The sequence below is a fragment of the Peromyscus eremicus genome, chromosome 15 (assembly GCF_949786415.1).
Source record: "Peromyscus eremicus chromosome 15, PerEre_H2_v1, whole genome shotgun sequence".
Classification (NCBI taxonomy): Eukaryota; Metazoa; Chordata; class Mammalia; order Rodentia; family Cricetidae; genus Peromyscus; species Peromyscus eremicus.
The window spans coordinates 43,980,690-44,006,440 of record NC_081431.1 but is presented as its reverse complement, the minus strand read 5'-3'; the positions used below and the strand labels follow the sequence as shown (position 1 = coordinate 44,006,440).

The following is a 25,751-nucleotide window of genomic DNA, read 5'->3' as shown; positions in this document are numbered from 1 at the left end:
GGAAGTCAGTTCCTAAAGGCATGTTGCTTAATGCTACTGAACTTGCAGGAAAGTCGTAGGATCATTTCTGTAACATACCAAAGACTTGAAGGCTGTAGTGTTTGCTATCTACACCAGCTCTGTTGGAGGCCACACAAGTATACACAGCGACGTCAGACACCTGAGCTCTCACGATCCTGCAAAACAGGACCCAGCATTTCATAATCAATCCCATTCAACATACACAAATAGTTAGGGCTTATAAACAGAATATTGAATGAAATTTATATTGAAAATTTTTAGATATAAAGCATGTGACCATCATCATCAAACTGCAACTGTTTGTATAAAAGTGACTATGCAGTCATGGCAAGCTACTAAGAATACAACACAACCGGCAGAGTGAATATTTTTCAAACACATTAAAAGAGAAAAACAATAGCATGAAAATCATATGAACATTGTCAACATTCACCTATCTTACCATGTACCACTGTGCTTAAGCTATAGCTCTTAGAAACAAAAACTTGGTAACAGTTCCTCGCTCAAGACCCACTGTGCACACATGTACTAAAACACGAGCACTTAAATAAGAATACAAAGCCATTTTGATTCTCCATTACTTATCCTCCCTCTTCTAAACACACACTGAACGGTGTGGTACGATAGGAGTCAAAGCATAGCGAAAAGCATCTCTGAAATGCTGGAAAAGTGAAGGAAGAGTTGACAATGACTGTTACCATAAGCATTGAGGAAACGACACGCAATGCAGTCTAACCTGACAACCTGCCCAGCTGACAGCAAGCGGATGTGGGAGGAGAGGGGCAGAGGAAGGCCATTCTTCAGCCAGTTGATCTGCGGTGGGGGTGTCCCTGCGGCTTTGCATTCAATATTTACTGACGTGTCCACCAGAGCCATCAGTTTCTCTGCCTCTTCTTTATTACCTCTGATTTTAGGTGGAACTATGCGATGCACAGAGTGAGTGAGAGAGAAGACACGTGAGTTCAAATCATTGGCATTGTAACTGGTCCTGCTTCTGCTTTGTATCCCAAAAGGAAATATCATTGATACTAGATTTCAGAGAAATGTTCCAGTCACCTGTGGCCCATTAACGGATTCTTAAGGTAGCAAAGTCAAAACTTTTGGTGGCATTTCATATTTACCGTAGACATTCAAGTTAAATATTCGGTCTTCTTCTCCAGCGGGGTTAGTAGCAACACAGGTATACTTCCCCATGTCAGATGTGAGAGTTCTGTAAATGTTTAATGTGCTGCCATCTGCAGTGACACTGTGAAAAAAGTCATGACAGAGGTGCTGAGATGTTAATGGAGGGATAGGATCTGGAAAACTCATTTGATGCTAAGGTATCCTCTAAAAATATATACTGTCATAATGTAATGCCTTCATCTTGAATGGAACACAATTCAACCCTAGTTCACAAATACATAGAAACATAGAAAAGTCAGAGCCACAGAAACTGAGGGTGATTTCAGGAAACGAAGATTATATGGAAACCATTTTCATATCCATTACCTCCTTTGAGAAAAAGGTAACAAAGTCAGATGAGGAATTCGACAGTCAGGATTGTGACAGGCAGAGGTGCCTTTCTCTCAGCAACAGAATGTTACATTCTTAGTGGCTGATAGGAGTTATCAAGTCAAATGAGAATTTGAAAATTCTGATATGAAGACTGAAGAACACAATCATCTGAAGAGATTATGAATAAAAATTAAATACTTTAATTATACTTTAATGAAAAAGAAAAAAACAGTATAGTTTACTTAAATGATGATGACTTTGTACATACATAGATGCATTTTGAAATTTTTTCCCAACTGGCTTAGGTGTTTCTTTTGGCTTACATAAAAGTAACTGATAAATATGAAATTAGGCAACAAAGTACATCTAAGTTAAGATTATTACACTATTCATTTTATCCACATACCATTAATTACCAAACACAACTTCCTATGCTTTTTAAAAATATGATCTACAACTGTTCTAGGAACGGTTATTTCATCAGCACCTCTGATTGTGAATTTCTACTACAGTGTACTACTAAATACCACATTTTAAGATAGATATTGAAAATACATGATCTGAATATGGTACTTTTCTTAAAATGTGAAATATAAAGTTCCATGAATTTAAATATGTTACAAATTAAAATTGCAAGTTGCCGCAGTCAAAGCTATTAAGGTGACCTAGACAAGGTGACCTTGGTAAATGGTTTTTCCTAGCCATCTATAGCACCATAAGACAGTGATGAAGTCAACAGCGGAGTGGCAACACCAAGAAACAGCTTTAGGAATCCAGAGTTCCAAGATTCAGGTACAAATACAGGACCTTAGGGTCCATCAAATCTGAAAGATGGCCAATATCCTCTTAATGAAAATAACTAAACACTTGTTAATTATTCATATAATGTTCACATAACAGAAATAAAATGTCCAGTATTTTTGAAAATATTATCTGGCAGCTTACCCAATCTTGTAAAGGGAACAAATACCTAAATTTTAATATAAAATGAATACAAAGGAAATGATGCTTATTTTTTTAAGTTATATGAATTCAATTCACTGACTAGAAAATATACTCAAACTATTAAAATACTGGTTAAAATTATAAATTTAATAGTTCATTAGTACAATATTATGCCTACCTATGCATATATTATTCTGGTATAGGTGTGTAAATATGCTTGTGTTGAAATATCTTTGTGAGATTCTAGACTGTTCATCTGAAGGAATTTGTCCAAGTTGCAAGAAGCTCCTATTGCATTGTTATTCATCTCTTTGTAGAGAGGGAAATAAGGATAAGCTAAAAATGGGATGTGAATAAACCACTATAAAAAATGAACTGCAATATAGTGCTATTATGTCTTTTCCCATAACTATCAAATCAACCCTGCATGCATGCAGTTTGATAACTTTAAGATTAAAAAACCCACAGCTAGGAATATTTGCTCCTTTGTGGGATGCTATTGGCTTGACTTTAATAGGAAAGAATTATTTTATGACATGGACTTGTTATCGACATTCTAAAACTGGAGGAATACATTCAATGACAGTTGTACAACTGCAGACAGGTATTTCCTGTCTCGACTGCCTGGTCCCAAATAACTGACTCAGAGGCTGACTCTGAATTATAAATGCTTGGCTGATAGCTCAGGCTTGTTACTAATTAGCTCTTACATTTTACCCATATTTCTTATTTACACTCTGTCACATGGAGGTACCTTTATTAATATGGTACATTCATCTTCTGCTTCCTCTGCATCTGGCTGGTGACTCCTAACTCTGCCCTTCTCCTTCCCATCATCCTTAGTTTGGTTGCCCCACCTATACTTCCTGTCTGGCTACTAGCCAATCAGCATTTTATTAAACCAATTCGAGTGACAAATCTTTACAGTGTACAAGAGGATCATTCCACAGCATATAACATTTTGATGGATGGGTGTTTGAGATTTTAAAATACAGAACTGATGAATAAGGATCCCTCTCTCCCCCTTCCCACCCCCATACACTGACATACACACATAAACTTTAGAGTGTTATCTAAAGAGAATTTCTATATTCAACACTAAAAAAAAATGTTTGTAAATAAAATGATAGCTGAGGTCTAATGACACAGAAGTTGTGCTTGTTGTTTTTTGTCAGCTTTACCCAAGCCTAGACATATCTGGGAAGTGGGAACCGTGATCAAGAAATTGCCTCCATCAGATTTTCCTGTGGACATTTCTGTGGGGGCATTTCCTTGATTAATGATTGATGGGTGAGGGTCTGGTTCATTGGGGGCAGCACCGTCTCTGGGTAGGTGGTCTTGGGTGGTATAAGAAAGCAGGCTGAGCAAGCCATGAGGAGCAAGCCGGTAAGCAGTGTTCCTCCATGGTCTTTATTTCAGTGCCTGCCCTCAGTTTCTGGACTTGACTTCCTGACTAGACTTCATTTCATGATGAACCATAAGCTGTAAAATGAAACAAACTCTTCCCTCCCAAAGCCATTTTTGTTCACTGTGTTTATCACATTAATAGAAAGCAAGCTAGAACAGAAATAAGTATTACTTGTGTGAAATCTGAAGCATAGAGCACTGTGATAGACTGTATAAATTTATAACGCAGGGATGTGTCTTGAACATACCTGATTCTTTCTGTTTCACCATTCACTATGGGTTTTCCATCTCTAAGCCACTGAAGATGTGGAGTGGGAATGCCATCTGCATTGCAGACCAGCTCAACATTTTCCCCGAGAAGGACACTGACTTCACTTGGAACTTCAGCACCAGCAATGCTTGGGGGAACTTTAGAGAAGTAAGATTTTCATTAGCAAAGTGTAAGGATATAAATGCTAATGACTGTGACAGAATAATAGAACATACCATTTATTTTTGTTGTTGTAACACTTATTTTTGTGTGTGTGTGTGTGTGTGTGTGTGTGTGTGTGTGTACCTGGGTATAAGCTGTCCTCTGGTGTGTTCACATATGTAGAGAACAGAGGAAACTTGTGGGGGCTGAGTATCTCTTTATACTATGTGGGTCCCAGGGACTGAACTCAGGTCATTAGGTTTGGTGGCAAGCACCTTTATCTGCTCCTCTACCTCACTGTCCCAGAACATGTCATTTCTAACTCAGAATTCTTCCTCGATTAGGACTGGCCTATTGTTACCTTTATGAGTTATTTTTTAAATGAGAAAGACAAAGGTACCAAATTACTTCAGTGTTCCTGATATTCCTGAAACTGTTTAGTCATAGGAACTGGTCACAGATTGATCTTGTGGGTAATCTGTCACCAGTTCCTATGACCAGACATAGATGGAATCAACCTCAGATTAGGTCTCAAATGGGTTGTTTGTAATGTACACGGTTCAGGACATTCAACTTTTAAAACATTTTGGTGTAAAGATCTCAGGAAAGCTTGTATATTAATTATTTGTCTATTGCTAGTTACTATTTATTCTGAAAAACTGACGGACATATTATGCTTTTCAATCTCTAATAGTTTCTGTTATTTTTATCTAGTCATCCTTGGTGTGTATTACAGATATTAACAATGATCAGAAAGCCAGGTTTGACTCCTAGCACCCACATGGCTGCTCACAACCATCTATATAACTCCAGTTCCAGGGGATCTGATGTCTTCTGGGCTCTGAGCACCAGGCATGCATGTGGTGCAGAGATACATTTAGGCTAAACAACTATACACCATAAGTACAATATCTTAGAGGTCAGAACGGAACACATTTGAGTTTCTGTTGTACAGAGTTACAGACATGTGCCAGGAGCAGCTCATATTTGGTCACAGGAACCTATTGGGCATGACTTCCCTACCCCACAGTCACTGTCATTATGACAGCTGGAAATAGGTCAAGCTGGGCATACACACACCAGGAAATTAACACATCATGGCTACATATCAGGACCTTTTTGTTGGAAGAGTTAATTATTCAATATTTACTAACAGCACTGTGTCGTCCTTCTAAATGCCATTTTAGTCAAGCAGGGATAATAGCAAAAAGTTGGCAGAAGTTAGGATACTCAAGAAATTGTCACTAGATATACTCATGAGACTTGTCATAATTAAGGCCTATGTTTTGCATTATCCCTAGTTTTAAGACATTATGTAAATATATCACAAAAGAATTTTAGAAAATGTTTGGTCAGACCACAACATCACATACTTTATGATTTCTATCATTTATTATCGATGTATAAGCATAAGTAAGTATGCAATTTATTTATTTTTCTTTAGTTTAAATCACATTTTATTTATTTTGCATATGCGTTTATATGTATGTGAGTACATGTGTACCATGGTGCAGGTGTGGAAGTCAGAGGACATCTTGTGGGAGTTGTTTTCCTCTTTCCACTGTGTGGTTCCATGGACTCTAACTCAGGTCCTCAGACTTGATGGCCAATGCCTTTACCCATGTAGGCATCCTGCCAGCCAGCCCCAGTAAGATATTGGATCACTGAATAGTTACTTTCCCCTTTCTGTCTCTGAAGTCTCAAAGGTTATTGAAGAGAGCATTAATCAAACTTTTGTCTATATTTCTAGGGAGCTAGCTTTAGCACAGCAACAGCAGACATATTAGATTAAGATCAAAGTTATAATTCATTAGACATTCTTTAGCCACGGTAATGAAGTCAGGAAGCAAGACTTCCATGTCATTTTGAGTGAAATGTATCACTGAGAGGCTCAGTGAAAATAAAAAAGCAACAAATTCCCCCTACAGTCCTCGACACTATGCCATAATTTAAAGCAATGATGAATAAACATTTACTGGGTGAATTAATATCCCTTATTCTCAGTACAAAATTGTGCAAGACTCATGATTATTCGAAATTTATCTATTCTCACACCTATGATTAAAATATAGCACAATCTCATGAATTAAATCTTACATATCTATAAAAAGAAGAACAGATTTATAGTCTTCGTGTGAAAATAAATTATACCAAATAGAGAATTCCAGTTCCATAGACTATATCAGAGTCATGAAATACTTTCATTAAAAATGAAACAAATAGAGATAGATATCCTAATTCCTTTTCTGTTTTCCTCCACATATTTGTGTGCTTTTCCATGGAAACAGAATCCACTGGTAAATGCAGCACAAAAAGGTGTCAATGTTTTCAGTGACCCTATAGATATCTGAGTCGATGATCAATAGCCTCTTTTAATACAGAGCATTTTGTCGTCTAAATGGAGTGCGACAAAGAACAGAAGGCAGACCGCAGTGCAATTAACATACCCTGCAGAGAAAGGATATAGTGTTTCTGAGCCTTTCCCTCCATATTGGATGCAACACAGGTGTAGTTTCCGCCGTCAGAACGCTGAGGTCTGGCAATTTGCAGTTTGGTTCCCCCAGACAAAATGTGAACCTCAAGGGGGTCGGAATTTTCTACAAGTAGAAAAAAGAGGGAAAAAAAGAGAAAGAAATAGCATTTAAAGCCATTCTCTTCACACAACAAATACACAAGTTTTCCCTTTGTATTTTTAATGAGATTTTTTTTTTTTTGAAACATGAAAATTTAAAAAAAAGTATTCCTTTATAGTGGGACATTCAGGTCTACAGTCCCAGCTAGTCGGGAGGCAGAGTCAAGAGTATTGAAAGTTCAAGGGCCAGCCTGGGACACTTAGCCAGCTCTTGCCTCAAAACAGAAAACAAAACTCTTGGAAATGCTGGGGTAAACTGTAGCAGTACAGGCCTTGCCTTGGATGCACAGGGCTCTAGTTTCCATGTGCAGTACCTCAACAAAGCAAATGTTTAGTCAGGAGTCCAGTTGACAAATTTATATTTCAGAATATTAGGCTTTCTTGAACTAATCACAGCCATGAGCACAAGACTGAAAATCTGCTAATTTGCAAACGTAGTAAATTAAGTGCCCAACAAGGCAACCACAAAAATGTTCAAGTGTGTTACCTATAGGCTTGTGGTTCTTCAACCACGTTATGGTGGGAGGGGGGATCCCAGTGGCATCGCATTTCAATGTCACTGGATTGCTGACCGTCTCCACGAGGACTTCTCTTTCAGGCCCTTCAATAGTGGGAGGAACTGTAAAAAGACAGAAGGAGATCACGCGCCGTCATTAAGTTAATTCAAGACATGTTCTTTCGTTTGCATGTCTAGGGGAAAGAGAGTTGTATTAGAGGCAGATGCTCACCATATACATTGAGGTGGAAATTTTTATCATCTCGTCCTGCTACATTTATAGCTCTACATACATACTGGCCTGTGTCAGACACCTAAAAGAAAAAGATACTATTGTATGTGCTCCATTACGTGATAGATGACCAATCACAAGGTTCAGGAGTAGATTAAGTCATCAGTCATCTTTATGCTCTACTGCCCCACTTCTAATCGCCTTCAGATATCCTGTTTCTTTGTTGTTGTTGTTTTTAATGAAAATAAGTCCAATGGTATGGACCATGCATTTTTCCACGAACAGCACTGTTCACTGTAGTAAGGGGAGTAGGCCTCTTCCAGTTAGCTTTTCCACAACCCCACCATGGAGGCACAACACTCAGACAAGGACCAAAGATGCACCTCGGCTCTCTTGATGTGCAGCATCTGTCCACCAGTCAAAATCTCCAGGTGGGTAGAATCTGTTATTGTCCGCCCATTCTTAGACCAGGTGACAACTGGGGGAGGGACAGCATTTGACTCGCATTCCAAGGACACCGAGGTCCCCTCTCTCACATTAACTACAGAAAGAGACTCGCTGCCATGATCCTTAATGCTTGGGGGCACTGAGGTGGGAAACAAGAACAGAATATTCAAATGTTTTTTTTTTTCATTGCGCTGCTTAGCTAGAAAATATGAAATTGTATGATGGAGAGAGTAAACACACACCATGGACAGTCAGGGAGACTTTCTTCTTGCTTTCTCCAGCTTGGTTGATAGCGATGCAGGTGTATTCGCCACCATCAGATACCTTGGCCCGAATAATCTGTAGAGTTCGACCACCTGGGGCAAATATAATGTAAAGACAGATACAGAGTTTGTCTTAAGTTGTGTTGTTAATGCATTTGTGTGTGTGTGTGTGTGTGTGTGTGTGTGTGTGTGTGTGTGTGTGCAGGTGCACGCAGCTGCCACAGTGCATGTGTGGATGTCAGAGGACAACTTGTGGGAGCTGGTTCTCCCCATCTGCCTTCTGGGTCTGGGGAATTGAGCACATGCTTTCTGAGTTTAAATTCCCCACAGTGCAGAGGTGACAGTCTGCCATTCTGTAGTCTGTCATCTGTCTATCTCAGGTGAGTCCAGCTTTTTACATGATGTCATCTGCATGATGTTGTCATCTGCAAATGTTGAGCTGTACTCATAGCTGTCTTGAGATGCATGTGGGGCATTAAGCTATAGCTTGACAACCGAATTCCATCTGTCCATTCAAGTACATATTGCTCACTGTCTCTTCTTTTTAACTGTTATTTTTCATTTACAAATTTCTGTTTGGAGGAGGTATGCTACAGTATACAGAAGTCAGAGGGCAGCTTGTGGGAACAGTTCTCTTTTTCCACCATGTGGGTCCCAGAGACTGCATTCAGGTAGTCAGTCTTGACAGCAAGCGCCTTTGACCTCAGAGCCATCTTTCTGGCCCTCATTCTCTATCCTATCTGTATCATCTACCTATGTATTTAACTACCTGTCATCTATACCCAAGAAGACTGGGACTGACTGAAAACAACTACTGGTTTGTACAGTGGCTATTTACAATTTACACTCAGGATGGCCACCTTTTTGTGATGCTTAATTTTATAATTTGTTGAAAAAGACTCCCTCACTGTATATTTCCACGCAAGTCATAAAAGTCTATTGTTGTAGAACATTATTTTAAGATGTGTTACATTTGTTTATGCTGTGAAACATTTGTTTAATGATGCAAATTGCATTGTATGTTGCATTTGTTTAACTCTGTGAAGCTGTTACTTGGCCTATCTAAAACACCTGATGGTCTAATAAAGAGCTGAATGGCCAATAATGAGTCAGGAGAAAGGGCAGGTGGGGCTTGCAGGCAGAGATAACAAACAGAAGGAGAAATTTAGGAAGAAAAGAAGAAAGATCAAGGAATGAGAGAGGAAGGAGGAGGACTTTAGGGGCCAACCACCCAGCTACACAGCCAGACATGGAGTAAGAAGGAAATTAGCTGGGCGGTTGTGGCGCACGCCTTTAATCCCAGCACTCGGGAGGCAGAGCCAGGCGGATCTCTGTGAGTTCGAGGCCAGCCTGGGCTACCAAGTGAGTTCCAGGAAAAGGCGCAAAGCTACACAGAGAAACCCTGTCTCGAAAAACCAAAAAAAAAAAAAAAAAAAAAAAAAGAAGGAAATTAAAGGTATACAGGAAGAGAGAAAGAATAAAAGCCCAAGACCAAAGATGAACGGGCCAATTTAAGTTAAGAAAAGCTGGCAAGAAACAAGCCAAGCTATGGTCAGGCATTTATTATTAAGAATAAGACTCTACATGTGATTTATTTGGGAGCTGGGTGGCAGCCCCCCCCCCAAAAATAGCAAAAACAACCAACAACATTTTTGCATTCCAAACATGGGGCCATAGAAAGCTGAACAACAATAGTCTATACTCTAACTGCTATAGTTGGGCACTATGAACAAATAAAGGGAGTGAGACTCGACTTTGGAAAGAGACTAAGTTGAAATGATCTTTGTTTTAAAATGGGAGAAAATGACGTGCGTGCCCCACCTTATAAGAATTGTAAGTTCCTTACCAGGCACAATGAGAACATTTGTATTTGGTTTGATGGGCTGTTCATTCTTGAGCCAGCTGAGGTCAGGAGCAGGGAAACCAGAAACCTCACAGGTCAAAGAGATGAAATGGTTCACCACCACAGAGAGATGTTCATGGCTAGGTCCAATGACACCTGGAGGAACTGTAAATGTATATTAAAAGTGAACTTTGACAGTATCAGAAACACGTTTTCTAATTCTTTGTGGTCTATAAAAGTAACAAGCAAATGATTCTGCTAAATACCCAGTGGTCTTTATTGGAATCTCTAATGACAGCATTAAACTCATGTTCATCAAATGTTTTCGTAATTGAAAGAGAGCCTCAGAGTTTTCAAAGTCAAAAAAATTCAGTGCATGTCCAAAACTGTGGTTTTCAAAGTACAAAGAAACAACCTAATGTTTTAAAGTAGTTTGGATAATTTTATTTTTAATATGATACCTTTGTTTTTACTTCTTATTATGGTAAAAAAAAAGTAAAGGTTTAACTTAATAGAGATTATCTTTAAAATGTAAATCCATGCAACTTTCAAGAGGAACACAAATACTAAGTAATAGACAACACTAGTGTTTTTTGTTCAAAACAACAACAACAACAAAGAATAAAAAAACAAAAGTAGAGAGAAAAAGCAGAATAAGAAAGATTGATATAAATGATACACTGGCATTTATGAACATTATAAAATATGCAATGTGAGACTTGATCTTTCATAACTAAAACACAAAGGGTGCTAGATGTGGTGGTCTACACCGTTAGTCCCAGCACTGGGGAGGCAGAACTAGGTGGATCTCTGGGAGTCTATGGCCAGCCTGGGCTACAGAGTAAGCTGCAATATAGCTACTGCTACATAGTGAGACCTTATCTCAAAAAATAAAAATGGTAACATCGACAACATCAAAGCCCAAAGAAAGCATCATCGTATCATCCACATTCAAATGGTTTTCCATGAAGGGGAAAGATTTCAAAGAGCAAGAATGAGGCATGAGAGCAAATGAATATAACCATAAATAAAAGCAGAAATGAGTCTTGGCTGGAAAGAGGAAACAGTGAATGCAAGTAATAAACACTGTTGGATCTACTCTATTATATTAAAATTGAGGTCTTCAAACATCAAATGCCAAAGCAAAATGCCAAAAAGGCAAACCCTTTTCTTCTTTTAATGTTATATGGTTTTGATTGTTTCAGTCATTGATTAACTCTATTATGAGATCATCGACTAAATATTTATTGCATTCTTAATGTATTGTGGACCTTGTGCTAGACGGCACAGGGAGAAAAATGAAATATACACTAATACATGCAATTAAAAATCTGATGGAAAGAGAGCTGAAGTGTTCTTGGTTGATAGATCCATGCCAGTCACTGTGTGGAACATTTATTTACTTTCCATTGAATTTTCACATGCCTATGAGCTAGACACAATTCTTAACATCATAAATAGGGAAGTTGATACATAGGAATATTAGCATCTTGCGTAAGGTTTCACAGCTTGTTCCTGGAAGAAACATCTGAAAATAAAGCATCCAAGCTCTCCTTGTATTTTGCTTAGCCACTTCTCTATAGTGCCCAGGAATCAAAAGTGTCATGAATGTCAGTTGGAAGAAATGAGTGAGAACCAAATGTATCCTCTAGATACAAAAGTTCAAGCCAGAATTCCTAGACCGGCTGTATTCAGAACTGGACCTTTCAAGGAAGTTATTAATGTCCAATGAGGTCATGGGAATAGGACCCTAATTACTTAGGATTACTTTCCTTTAAAGAGAGACACCCTACATCCCCCCATGAAGGAAGCTCCTTTTTGCAGCCGGAGACCATTACAGGAAGCCAGAATTACTCAAATGCAGAGAACAATTGACTGTAAGACTCCTGGCCCCCATTGATACATGTGCAACACCTTTAGATTTTAAGATTTTAAGAGCCCGAGGATCCAGAACACTGTGAGATTGCACCTTCTAGCTATAATAGGAGAGCTACAGTTATGAAATATCAACCAGACGGCTACCTAACAAGTTGTGAATAATTCTAACAACAGTTGACATCTTAACATATATGGGGGAAATCTCATGGAACCCCACACTTAAATGAAGAGCTACAAGCAATTAAGAACTGCTCATAGAGTGAATACCCAGATTAGTTATCCACTACAAAGTGGTCAGCCCTAGGAACATATACATGCAGGCAACACCAAATGGACCCCAAAGGCTGCTTTCATATATTTACTCATTTATATGGATGTGGCTATGTAATAACAACGCTTCAAGAAGATGAGGGCATGAATTTGGGTGAGAGTGGGGGGAATGGGAGGGGAAGGAGGGAGGAGAAAGGGAGGAATGATGTAATTATATTTAATTAAAATAATAAGTAAAATGAAGAGACCTCGGAGGATTTGCAAACAAACTCTCCCTACAAGCATGTTCACAAGAAAGACCAAGTGAGGGCATGTGAGAACAAGCCTGCAATCTACACGTGACCTCCTCAGAAAACAAGCACTTCTAGAATCTTTCTTAAACTGCCTAGCTCTCAGGACTGTAAGAAAACTCATTTCTGTGGCTAAAGCCGCACAGAGCAGACTATGGCAAGACTCACTTGACATCTGAGGGGAAGGTAAGGGTAGGAGAGAATGGCCATGGGGTAATAAGACAAGAGTGGCCTACACAGTAGAGAAATCCTAGCTCATGGTGGGACTATGAATGTCTCACTCCACCAATATTCCTGACTCCAAGGTTTCCTCCAGCCATGGGAAGTGACTTTGGTGTAGATACAGTGTAGATATGAATTGTTTAATGTCTTGAATCAACCTGCCTGTGTAGAGTGCTGGCTATGCATGTTTGTGAATGATGTAACTTGGAGCATGTTTCTTTCTTTTTTTAAAAAAAATAATAATTCTATGTGTCGTTTACATCATGTATCTTGAGCCTATTCACTTCCCGTCCCTTCATATCCACCCTCTGCCCCTGTACCTCCCCCAATAAAACAAAATTTAAGAGAAAAAAGGAAAAAAATATAATAAAAAAGGAACAAATTAAAAACCTCATCATGGAAGCTGCAGTGTTACACAGTGAGTCATGCTGTAAACCCCCTTGTCCATATGTCTTTACAGGTGTTCACTGCAAAGAGTCACTGCTCTGGTTCAAGGTCTCTGGTTTCTACTGCACTATTGAGTCTGGGCCCCAGCTAGGACTCCTTCTGGATACCCTGTTTTTGCCCTGTGTTGTGGAAGTCCTGCAGCTTTGGGTCTTCAGGTCAGGTCCTTTCATGCGCTCCAACAGATCAGAGACTGGGCGGGCCAAGTCATAACCTTGGGTCTGGGCCTAGGCAGCTGTAGGGTTGGTCCACCAGATGTGAAATGGGGACAACTATCCCATGCTTATAACTTCAGGGCTGGCTTACCCACATCTGCACTAACAGGGCTGGCTCTCCCACTCTTATCACCACAGGGCCAGCTCTCCCACCTGCCTCAGGCATTGATGGGCAGGAAGGAGTATATCATCCCCCTACCCATGCCACCACAAGACAGATGAGAAGTGGGGAGAGCTCTCTCATGCTGGCTCACCCACACCTGCACTAACAGGGTTGGTGGAGCATGTTTCTTAAGCTTAGTGGTCCTTACATTTTCATCTATGAGAGGGGAATCAAAAGCCAACAAATGACTGGGAATCATTGGGATAATTACTAGAGATAACAGGCAAAAAACACTTGGCTGGTACCTGGTACCAATCTAGCAGTGCGTAGGTTGCCACTTGCTATTCAGAGATTGGGACTTTGGCACAGCAAGTGGTGAGGGGCCATGGGCTAAAGGAGGTAGTGCAATGCTGTTCCGTGAAAATTAACGTGTGTGAGGGAAAGTAAAGAGATCTTCCTTCCTTCCTTCCTTCCTTCCTTCCTTCCTTCCTTCCTTCCTTCCTTCCCCCATCCCTTCACTCTCTCCCTTTCTCCCTCCCTCCTTCCCTTCTTCTCTTCCTCCTTCTCTCCCTCCTCTTCCTCCTGCTTCTTCTCCTCTTCATCATCCCCTTCTTATCTTCCTCCCCCTCCTCTTCCTCTTCTCCTCCTCTTCCGCTTCCTCTTCTTCCTCTCTTCCTCTTCAGCTTCCTCTTCCTCCTCTCCTCCTCCTCTTCTTCTTTCCTTCTTCTTCTTGCCTTTCATGACCTGAAACTTATAGTTCAGCAAGACCACTAGCCAGCTATCCCCAGGCAGCATCCTGTCTCCACTCTCCTGGGCTGGGACTACAGATATGCATGGCTACAATTAGAGGTTTATGTGGTTGCTGGAGACTGGACTCATGTGGACTTTACTGGCTGAGCTATCTCCCCAGCTCCTCAACATATATTTTAACCTATATTGTACTATATAGATTAGAACATGTACTTTTATGACAGTCATATTTGTTCAATTTATGCTTCCTGGGAATTCACACTTGTTTCTGTTTAGGTCAGATATAAGACCAGGGATCTAGCTCAGAAGTAGAGCACTTGCCTAGCATGGTCAAAGCCCTTGGTTTGGTCCCGAGCACTGCAAAAACAATGAACAACTTGCCCAGTTGAGAGTTGCTCACTAAATACCTGAAAGTATTTTTAGTGTGTTAGTGTTATAAGTGTGAAGAACGTAAAGGTAGGAGTGTTCCAAAGATTTATTACACAAATAGCAAACATCATATATGCAATATGACATATACATCACACCAAGTAAGAGCATGTTATCATGCCAAATGAAAACTTTTGAAAACAATTTTTTTTTTAAATTTTAATTATGTGTATTTGTATGTGGAGGGCCCACACGAGTGTGGGTGTCTACGAAGGTCAGAGGTATCTGATTCAGCTGGTGTTGGAATTACAGGAAGTTGTGGGCCACCCAATGTAGGTGCTGAGAATTGAGCTCAGGTCCTCTACAAAGCAGTTCATGCTCTTTATCACCAAGCCATCCTTCCAGCCCCAAGTGAAAGCTTTTTGAGATGATAAAAAAATTGATGATTTTTAGATATTCCCAAAATGAACTAGAATTTCATGCAAAGTGGATCTTATAATAATTTTCTTCACTCTTATTTCATACTTTGGAAGCAGCTGTATCTCATAAAAATTGCCCTTTTATGACAGACATCCAATTCCCTTTACACTTTTTAATAAAAAACAATATTTACAATAATCGATTATTATTATGTGTGAAAACTTAAATTTAACCCAATTTAGGTATGTTTGCATTTTAAAAGGAATTATTTAACTCTACAAGGTGGTCTTTTCTTAGTCACAGAGCATACGGCATACTAGCAGAGTGTAATCAATGTAACTCTGCCCTTGAAGACAGGAGCAGGAGTAGACAAGATCCACAATTGACTGGACTTTCACAAGAACATGTAGTCTTTCACATCTGCTGGGGTAACTGCTTTCTCCGGAGGGATGAAAATGCTACAAACATGGGCTTAGACTATCTGTACTTTGCAATTCCTTCTGGCTTTTGTAGGAGGAAGTGGAGAGGAGATTGAATGCATGCAGCTTCACACACCGATGAAGTTAAACACAGAACACACAGGCTGTCGAATCCGAAGCCCGGTTCCCCTGCTTTGTCATGCAGAGCCTGACAGATGTCCAGGGCACTGAGCTCTCACCTTGAATGTTGAGGTTGAAGTACTTTTTGGCACTCCCAGCTTTGTTCTCGGCGACACACACATACCTCCCGATATCTGTTATCTGAGCATTCAGAATCTAAGGGGAAACGAAGAAACGGCAACTAAAATTGTCAACAAAGGAACTTGTGATATTCTTCCGTTGAGAACAGACAAGAGGCATTCTTTCTAGTGAATGCCAGCTATAAACGCACATGAAAACATGACGCTGCCAGGCGGTGGTGGTGCATGCCTTTAATCCCAGCACTTGGGAGGCAGAGGCACGCAGATCTCTGTGAGTTCGAGGCCAGCCTGGTCTACAGAGTGAGCTCCAGGAAAGGCGCAAAGCTACAACAGAGAAACCCTGTCTCGAACCCCCCCCCCCAAAAAAAAACCAAAACAAACAAACAAAAACCAAAAAAAAAAGCAAAACATGAAGCTGCAGGACAGACTGTCCCTGTGCTGTTTTCAGTTAGTTAGGTCAAGCACACATGTATCTATTTATAAAACTTACAATCAGAAAAGGTGATTTTTACACACATCTGTTGAATTTAAACTACAATTTATCCTAAATTATCCCCACTTCCGTGTCTGTGAGTCTGAAAAATAACTTTGAAGTCCCCCCTAAAAGGTGGATTTGTGAATGGCCAGTAGAATTTTTGAGGCAATGGTGCTGTTCACTTCAGTTAATCGAAGGTGTCTGCACTGTTGCTCGCTTTATCGGAAATTTTGCCACTACCATGTAAGGAAGCACGACTTGCCTGCTGGAGGGTGTGATTATGAGGGACAAAAATCAGCTCCCATTATATTCTACAATGCCAGACAGATAATCCCAGCGGGCATTCAACTCACAGCTCTGCCAACACTTGAATAAGTTGAGATCTGAATTACCACCTATAGAACCAGTGGACTTAAAAGCTAAAAAAATTCTGAGTGTTCTAAGTCGTTAGGTTTTGGAGGAGTTTGTCTTATGTAGCCTGTGTAGTTAAATAATATAGAGCAGAATGTTTATTATAAAGAAATTTCTACTCATCTGTGCATCTACAGCCCTATACATAAAAAAAATTTAGGCATTTTGGTAGAGGCTGTACAGTCATTAAACAGATATATTCAAGTGTAGATAATGCTCTAAATTTCAAGTTTGTTTATAAGCAGTGAGCTTGATTTTTTTTTAAAAGAACACATGTCCTGTGCTGGATCCACTTTTATGCTTGGATTTATAAGCCAAGGGAATATTTTTTATTGTGTTCACTAGTAATTTAATTACACTTTATCCTAACAAAAGAGCTACTATGTGTCTATACACTACAACTTTCTTTTAGGACATTTGAATGGACAAATGGACATATCAATTGACAAAGAGCAGTACAGTATATTTACATGGCTCACATTATGACTTCCCACTGCCTAGGCCAACACAGGATGGATCTAATCTACAGGAAGCCTTTTACTACTTAGAATGTTATCATTATATACATGGAAAGATTGTAATAATAGCGTTTTCTTTAAATAAAAAAATATGTTATTAAACTTAGGGGTGTGTGTGTGTGTGTGTGTATAGATATTCTAGAAGAATTTACACAAAAATGTCACTGTGGTCATTTTTAATTGTGGGGGAAGAATAGGAAATAATTGTGTATGCTTTTGATAGTTAATTATAAATATCAATCTTGATAGTTATAGATAAACAAATATGTTCATAACTTAATATTTTTACCAATCTAGAGGACAACCATCACAATGTCCAAAACACTGTATTAAAATTAGATTTTTTTCCTTTTACCTGAAGAATCCTGTCATCAGATAGGAACTTATGATGTTCATCTTCCAACAAGGGTTGTCCATCTTTCTGCCAGGAATTCCTCGGTGCTGGGTTACCGCTGGACGAACATTCCATCCGTGCACTCTTATTAACCAGCACAGTGATTTCTTCTGGGAGATCACCATTTGCTCCCTTGATAACTGGTGGCACTAAGAAATGGTTGTGATAGGGAGATTCTGATGGGCCACAATGACTTTAGGAAGGCATGCTACACCACTTTGTCATCAGGACAAGCTGGACAGACTACATCTTTTAGAGTGAATTTGTGCTGGTAAGAGGGTCTTTGTAAGAGGATAATCTAGGCTATTCCCAGCTCCCAGGGCAGAATCAGGCGAACATGTATCAGCATCACCTGGGAACTTAGTTAGACTCATATTCATGCACCTCAACCACACCTCCTCCACAGCCATCTCTGGGGATGGCCAAGGAATGGATGGTTGAAAAAGCTCTCCAGATGTCCCTCAAGCACATTAAAGTCCGAGAAGTTCTACACTATATTCCCCAACACATTTAAAACAGTGCCTTCCAATTTATATTCATTTCACTTATGAAAAATCACACATTGTCTGTAGAATAGAATCTGGAAAGGTTCAGTAAATTAGGAGATTGTGCTGGCAACATTCATAAAACCAGATATTTATTTTCAAAGTAAGCAATCACTGTCAAGCTTGATTAATTTTTGTTACACTCTGTTAAAAACACAACAGGTTTTCAACAACCAGTGCATGTTTAATGTAGACGCAGCCTATGGTATTTGGTTCTCCAACAACTAGGTTGAAATTCTCTAAAGAAAATAATCAGTACTGCAAAGTACATGGCAGAACTTCAACATTATTTTGCATACATTCACATTTAAAGTTACACCATTTCCCTGATCATCGCTGCTTTCTATGCTGGATCCCCAGTGCCCAGCACAGGACCTGCCACACACTGAGCAGTCAACTGATAACTGTCAAATAAATACGATTTTAAGTTTAATGCTTTTTGTCTTTTACCTCTTTTTTGGACTTTTACAGACTGCTCTTTGCATAGAAATGTCTAGTGCTCCCACCTTCCTCCTTTATAATCAGCCCATCAGCCTCTCCTCGGGCTGCTTTCTTCATGCCCAGCCCACCCCTCACAGTGGGTCACTTAAGTGATGTGTTATGGTGCTGATACTTGGAGCTCTGTTGCTCCCTGGCACCCACGGTGTGTACCTATGACATCTGCTTCAACTTCCAGACAGGCCATACCTATCTATCTATCTATCTATCTATCTATCTATCTATCTATCCATCCATCCACATTCCTGCCTCCAGAGTTCTGAGGGTGACGACTGAAAGCCATCACTGAGTCAAATGGTTCCTACTACAATCATCAGATCCCCGTAGCCACCACTGATGACTTTCTCTCTTCGCCACAGGCTGGCATTCCAAGCCTGCCCCTGTTTGCTTTACACTCATACTTCACAGTTTCGTTAAATATATTTGATATGTGTTTTGTCATATCCCCTTTCTTCCCACTCCAATATCTCTCCATCTCCCCCAAAGGCTTATGGTCATCTCAGTTCCTTGTTCCATTATTTTGATACATGCCCTTGGCTCACACTGTGAATTCCCCCACCCCTGCTTTCCACACACGTTCTTGAAACTTTAACGAGCCTCTTTACATTCATTTTTTTTCCTGCCCTTGGCCTATGGGTAAGTTCAAATCTCTTAAATGTATTCTTTCCAGCCAGTTGCATTCTACGTCCTGTCTCTATTTTATTTCATTATATCTAATGCATGACCAAAAATTATCCTTGATCTGTGGCTTTGATGCAAATCACATGACCTAAATTGTTCTGTTGAACCTCACCAACAGACTTGAAGATTCAAAGCCAAAGGCCTTTTACTTTGTGAAACTCATTTTAACATTCAGCATTGAAAACTCACTAGTTGACAACTTGTTCTAACAGCCAGAATCTGAGCATAACTGTCTACTGGGTTTCCCTCGTTACTTGATTGTCCTCTTCTATTATGTTTCCCTTTTCTTACCTACAAATGTTTCCCAATGATATTCTTTGGTCAAAAGGTATATCATTTTTTTTCCTGTTGGAAATCTTGTCTTTAAATATCACTTGACTGTGGGCAGCTATGGGGTCTATAGTCTGGGTTTAGATCTTTGTCCTTTGTAACAATTCCTATTTCTTTTCTTCTCTTTCTTTCTTTCTTTCTTTCTTTCTTTCTTTCTTTCTTTCTTTCTTTCTTTCTTTCTTCCTTCCTTCCTTCCTTCCTTCTTCTTCTTCTTCTTCTTCTTCTTCTTCTTCTTCTTCTTCTTCTTCTTCTTCTTCTTCTCTCTCTCTCTCTCTCTCTCTCTCTCTCTCTCTCTCTCTCTTGCTCTCTCTCTCTTTCTCTTTCTTTCTTTTTTTTTTTTTCAAGAGAGTTTCTCTGTGTGTAGCTCTGGCTGTCCTGGAACTCACTCTGTAGACCAGGCTGGCCTCGAACTCACAGAGATCCACCTGCCTCTGCCTCCAGAGGGCTGGAATTAAAGGTGTGCACCACCCAGCCAGTTCCTATTTCTAAGTACCTGGTCAACATTTTATATGAGCGTTCTGGAATCATGATAGATTTAACATACCAACCTTCTTTCCTTCTTCCTTCCTTCCTTCCTTCCTTCCTTCCTTCCTTCCTTCCTTCCTTCCTTCCTTCCTTCCTTCTTTTCCTTCCAATCCCACCTGCTTTCCCAGGATCTCTACTTTTAATAATCTTGCTATCACTGATTCAATCACCTGGCATGAAAGTCTCAGTTTTGCTCTGAGATGAGTGTCTATTCCCTCACACCATTTCCACACTTCTGCATAAAAATCTTTCATTTTGACTGTGTGTTGGCTAGTTCTTGTCAACTTTGCACAAACTGAGGCATAGTTGGGAAGGGGGATCCTCAATTGAGGAGTTGAGAATTCATCAGATTAGACTGTGGGCAAGCCTGTGGGAACATTTTTCTTGATTAGTGATTGATGTGGAAAAACTCAGTTGACTGTGGGAGGTGTCACCCAGAGGCAGGTGGTCCTGGGTTGCGTAGAAACCCAGGCTGAGCAAGCCACAAGGAATAATCCAGCAAGCAGCATTCTTGCAAGGTCTCTGTTTCAGTTCCTGCCTCCAGGTTCCTGCCTTGAGCGCCTGCCTTAGCTTCCCTCAACAGACCGTGAGTTGGGATATGTAAGCGGAATAAACCCTTTCCTCCCCACGTTGCTTTTGGTCATGGTTTTTATCATAGCAATAGAAAGCAAACCAGAATATCCTCATGGGCACTTCACTAGCTTAGTCTCTGCCAATGCACCTACATCCTGCTTCTAATAATGCGACTTGTCTTAAGGAAACAGTACTTCTTCCCCTTGATGGCCACATAGCAGAAGGAGCTGATTCTGGCTCCAGAGCAGGCACAAGAATTAGATCTCATCACTAGAAAACCAGACTCTTGGTGCCTGTGGTGAATTCAAAGATGCATATGTGATCACGCAGGGCTGAGGAACAGTCAATTCTAGGACTCCACCCATAAACATTAGACAGGAAAACTGTCATTCAATGTGAAACATGGAAGCCAGTCTAGAGCTGCTAAGGTCCACCTTGCTACCCAAGGGAACCGCTTGTCTGAGAATGACATTAACAGCAACAGCAACAACAACAACAACAACAACAATAATAATAATAATAAAAGGTCAGGAGAAATAGAAAGGTAAAATCTGGATAGCCTGGACCTCTTTTGAGCCAACGAAGTCAGAAATGATTGATTGCAGATTACTCCGCTCTGGGGCTTTACAAGTTTGTGAATCAATAATCCATTCCCTACCCCCACCTCTCTTTCCCATTTTGTCATTTGAGATCTTAGAAGTCCCGACTGACGTACTAATGCATTCTCAGTTTGCGCACAAAACTCTAAGTCCTAAGAAGTATGAGCTTCTGGTTATCTTTATCGTTTCTAATGTGCTTAGGGTAACGTCTTGCAAACATTAGCCACTGAAAAATATTTCAGAGTGAAAAGTGCTTAATCAACAAGAGAAAACAAACTTACAGAGTACACGGATGTCATACTGAAGGGAATCTTCCCCAGCCTCATTCACAGCCACGCATGTGTACCTCCCAGCATCTTCTACTTTGGCCCGGGGAATTTGCAACACTCGCCCTCCTGAAAATACAGCCTAGTATGTTACTTTTCCAAATGTCAGAGCAAGCACAGATCATGAACAGAGTTACACTTTTGCCCCAGGTCTAATGACTTACATTTATTTATTTATTTTTGTCAATGTTCCCACTTACTTTAATCATTCAGCTTTTATCTCAGATAATATCTATTTTCACAGCAAATATTGCATTGCTAAGAAGTGATCCAATACTGTAATACAAGTCAGACTTTTGGAGAAATGGAGAGCAGGTGTCAATTTTCCTGGAGGAGAGAAGGGTACTCTGTACCCTCCATCATGTTCTGGATGGATGGAACATTACTGTGTGGTGTTGCTTTGTTCTTGCAGTTTTTTGAATATTTTTAATTATCTTTCTCAGTGTTTCCTACAAAAACCCATTTGAAGATATATATCCAGGGATCTAAAGAAGTAAGATGTACTTTACCTTACATGTTTTGTTCAAGATTTCCTGTGCAATCTCAGGGGAAAAAAAAAAGCTCTGTGTATTTCTAAACTTCTTTAATGTTGCTAATAAGATTTAGAGGCTAGTTGTAACAGTTAAAATAAAAATTTGCACCTCTGTCCACCAATTATTTATGTTACATATTATTTTATTTATCTCTTGTATCGTATGGATAGAATATTTTCCTAAGCCATTTCAGTAAGTTGGAGGCCTGATAACTTCTTGAAACTATATACTCACAGATCTCAATTTCATAGAGGTAATTATAATTCTTCATGAAATTATAAGACAACAACCCAAGCCAGGAAATTTAGAGTTTTGAAACATTACTTGTACTAAATCTATAGCCTCTTTTAGATATTGTCACAATATTCAATTTATTCATTTTTACTAGACATTATATTCATTTATACTAGACCTAGACCCAATTAAGGTCATATATTACATAGAGCTACCTTGTCTATTTCTTCCCTTTTCATTTGTTTTTTTACTTTAAAAAGATATTCTTTCAGTTAATTTGGGTTCACTTTGCATATATTATGCACTACATTGACCCTAATTGACCCTAAAGGTACAATTTGTGAGTTTTAACAAATCCTGGTATTTGTATACTGAAACCTCAAAAATGTTATTCCCCAAAAGTTAAGCATCTTTTCTGTCAGCAAATCATGTAATGATTAAAGTATCTGAAACTAAAAATCTTTACTATTGCTCATGAAAAATATCATCAATATAAACAATAACTATTTGCAAACATACATTAGAATTTACATTAATGTTGCATTGAAACCAAACTGACTAAAGGCATCAATAGAGATAAAAGAGAAGTGAGGAAGTTCAAAGCGTTGTATAAACTGGTAACAACTGTGGAACAGATCTGGAAAGTGAGTTAAAGTGTTCTATTTTCAAATTCTCCAGTAGGCTCTCCTATATAGGAATGACACATCATTCAGCAACCCAAGCATTAGTTAAATTATAGTGAACTGGCCTGATAAATGAGAAGAGACACACTTGGCCGAGACTCTTGCTTTTACGTAGCAGTGTTTACCTGGCAAAATCAATACTCTGTCACTGGACGTCAGAGGACGGCCATCTTTGTACCATGTCAGAGTTGGGGGAGGAGCAGCATTTGTCTCGCAGTGCAGAGAAATGGGATTGTTGATGATTACATCTTTGGCTTCACCACTCCTGCCGGTGTCTAGCATGTTTCCTATTTCCCAGAGTTTCTGAAAACTTGGAGGCACTGTGGAGGGAAAGCATGACATCTGTTCACAGTGGGATCGTCACTATCAATACATCAAAGATTTTTGACGGCATCTTGACAAATGATATGTGGATTTTATAAATTAGACAATGCCAAAAATATTTTTTTAAGTATTTACATGTTTTTCCAACAGCAGCCAGACAGAGAGTAGCCATGGGTGGAAGAATAAAATCTATGGTACTCAGAGTCAGCACTTGTTTTAGTAGTTCCTCTAGGAAGACCCTGTCACTTGAGTGACATTGGGACCCAAGAGGAATGTGGTAAGAAATGTGACTGCTGCAGGAAAAGCTAATTTTGAGGCACACACAAAAGAAAATATGGGCTCATTTGATGCCAGTATCAATGATCTGTCTTACTAAGGAAGTTAAATAAGATAAACAATCAGGACTAAACTATTAAAAATAGGGCATTCTCACTCTTTTCTGATAGCAGGTGTGAGCTTTATCAGAAATAAATTGTCTGTACATTAAAGGTATTTCAAGAGTGTGTGAGTTTGGCCTGAATTTTCAAGTTTTAGACACATATGAAAAATTAAAGATGTGTGACAATTTTGTGTATCCAGATGTTAAGTATAGTGTTATTAATAAATAATGAAAACCTGGACATTTAACTGTAGGAGGCTGGTTATATTAATATTTGAGTATATTACTGATGAAATAGGCAAAGTTCTTAAAAGTTATGTTGAGGGCTGGGGTATAGCTCAGAGAGAATTTCCTTAGTATGAGTAAGGTCCTAGATTCAGTCCCAGCAATGGCAAAAATAATTCTGCTGGATAGCGGTATCAACAATAACAGATATTATTTTTAATCACTTTAGGTGCCTTACCTCATGCATGATTCTCAGCATTCCATCAGTCATTAATTTTAAAGACAAATGATTATAGACTTAAAATAGTTTGGTAACTTGTCCAAGACACAAAGATTATAGGTGTACTCATCCAACTCAAAATGTGTCTACTCTGAATTCCATCATTACTGCTTTTATTTTATTTCATGGAGTAATGTTATATAATACATAACCTTCATGATATAATGTTAGGGCAATGCTAACATAAGAGAAGGCTATTGTCTGTCATTGAATTTTGGAAATGAAACAGTCCCTTAAAATACCAGAAGGAAATACATAAACTAAGAATGATAGGGGTTGGAGAGATAGCTCAGTGGTTAAGAGTACTTGTTGCCTGCCCTTGTAGAGGACCAAGGCTCAGTTCCTAGAACCTACATGATGGCTTACAACCATCTGTGATTCCAGTTCTATGAGATCCAACACCCTCTTCCATGGACACAAGGAATACATGTGGTGTGCATACATACCATGCAGACAAACACTCATATACATAAAATAAAAATAAAATCTAAAACAGGATTATGGGATTGTTCTCTTCTATAATTTCTTGCTTAAAATTTCATGATGAAGCTATATTATTATGAGAATAAAAGATTTCATAGTAAACTAAGTCAAATCTCATTTCCATTGCATTAATAGAGCATGAAAGTCATTCTACAATAAGCATAGTAGTATTACCTTGGATATTCACATCAAAATCCAACTCATCTTCGCCTGCAAGGTTAGATGCAACACAAGTGTATCGTCCAGTGTCTGATATTTGAGCTTCCTTGATTTGGAGAGTGTGTCCATTTGCAGCGATGGTCACATGATCATCAGACTTAAGGGGCTGTGATTCAATTATAATAATGTCAGCATGGATTATGCTAATAAAGCTAAGATACCCTGCAAACGATGGGCATTATTGTTCTTTAATAAATGGAAATATGTAAAATAGCCAAGATAGCAGTAATTAATTTAATTTGATCAAACTGTTTTCTAAGTAATACAAATTTTATCTATTTCGAATGATAGCTGATAAGGTTCACATTTTCCAGGCAATTGCGGGAGACACATTCATATGTTCTTTATGACAGGAACATGCTCTTAGTACAATGTCCATCTATCCGTGGAAGCAAAAGGGCCTCCAGCTAATATTAAGCATTTAAAAAGTGTGTCTTGTTGATAGTTTCATAGAAAACTGTAATAAAGAAAACTTTAAAAGTTGAGGACATTATTGCAATCTGATTTGATCCAAAATTATTGTTATTCATTCAGAAACATCCTTAATTTCATACACAGTCTAGGGCTTGTTACGTTATGATACTTTGTTAAAATGGGCATTACAGGTCTCCCTTCATTATTTGAAGATTTTATTCCTGACTCACTGGCATTCCTTCTAATGATATGTCCTTCATTATTCTT

General features: G+C 39.1%; 1 protein-coding gene across 1 annotated transcript in view; it reads right to left on the bottom strand.

The window, feature by feature from the left end:
* Hmcn1 (hemicentin 1) overlaps positions 1 to 25,751 on the bottom strand; it is a 435,413-nt gene that overhangs the window by 79,193 nt on the left and 330,469 nt on the right. The window contains exons 53-67 of the mRNA XM_059280181.1: positions 25,026 to 25,176; positions 23,286 to 23,480; positions 21,666 to 21,779; positions 17,595 to 17,782; positions 15,815 to 15,911; positions 10,199 to 10,360; positions 8,332 to 8,445; positions 8,026 to 8,228; positions 7,643 to 7,724; positions 7,402 to 7,533; positions 6,730 to 6,879; positions 4,119 to 4,278; positions 1,143 to 1,267; positions 758 to 941; positions 79 to 176 (exon numbers count right to left, since the gene is read on the bottom strand). Of these exons, the coding sequence (XP_059136164.1) occupies positions 79 to 176; positions 758 to 941; positions 1,143 to 1,267; positions 4,119 to 4,278; positions 6,730 to 6,879; positions 7,402 to 7,533; positions 7,643 to 7,724; positions 8,026 to 8,228; positions 8,332 to 8,445; positions 10,199 to 10,360; positions 15,815 to 15,911; positions 17,595 to 17,782; positions 21,666 to 21,779; positions 23,286 to 23,480; positions 25,026 to 25,176 (2,155 nt within the window). The remainder of the gene's footprint in view (positions 1 to 78; positions 177 to 757; positions 942 to 1,142; positions 1,268 to 4,118; positions 4,279 to 6,729; positions 6,880 to 7,401; positions 7,534 to 7,642; positions 7,725 to 8,025; positions 8,229 to 8,331; positions 8,446 to 10,198; positions 10,361 to 15,814; positions 15,912 to 17,594; positions 17,783 to 21,665; positions 21,780 to 23,285; positions 23,481 to 25,025; positions 25,177 to 25,751) is intronic.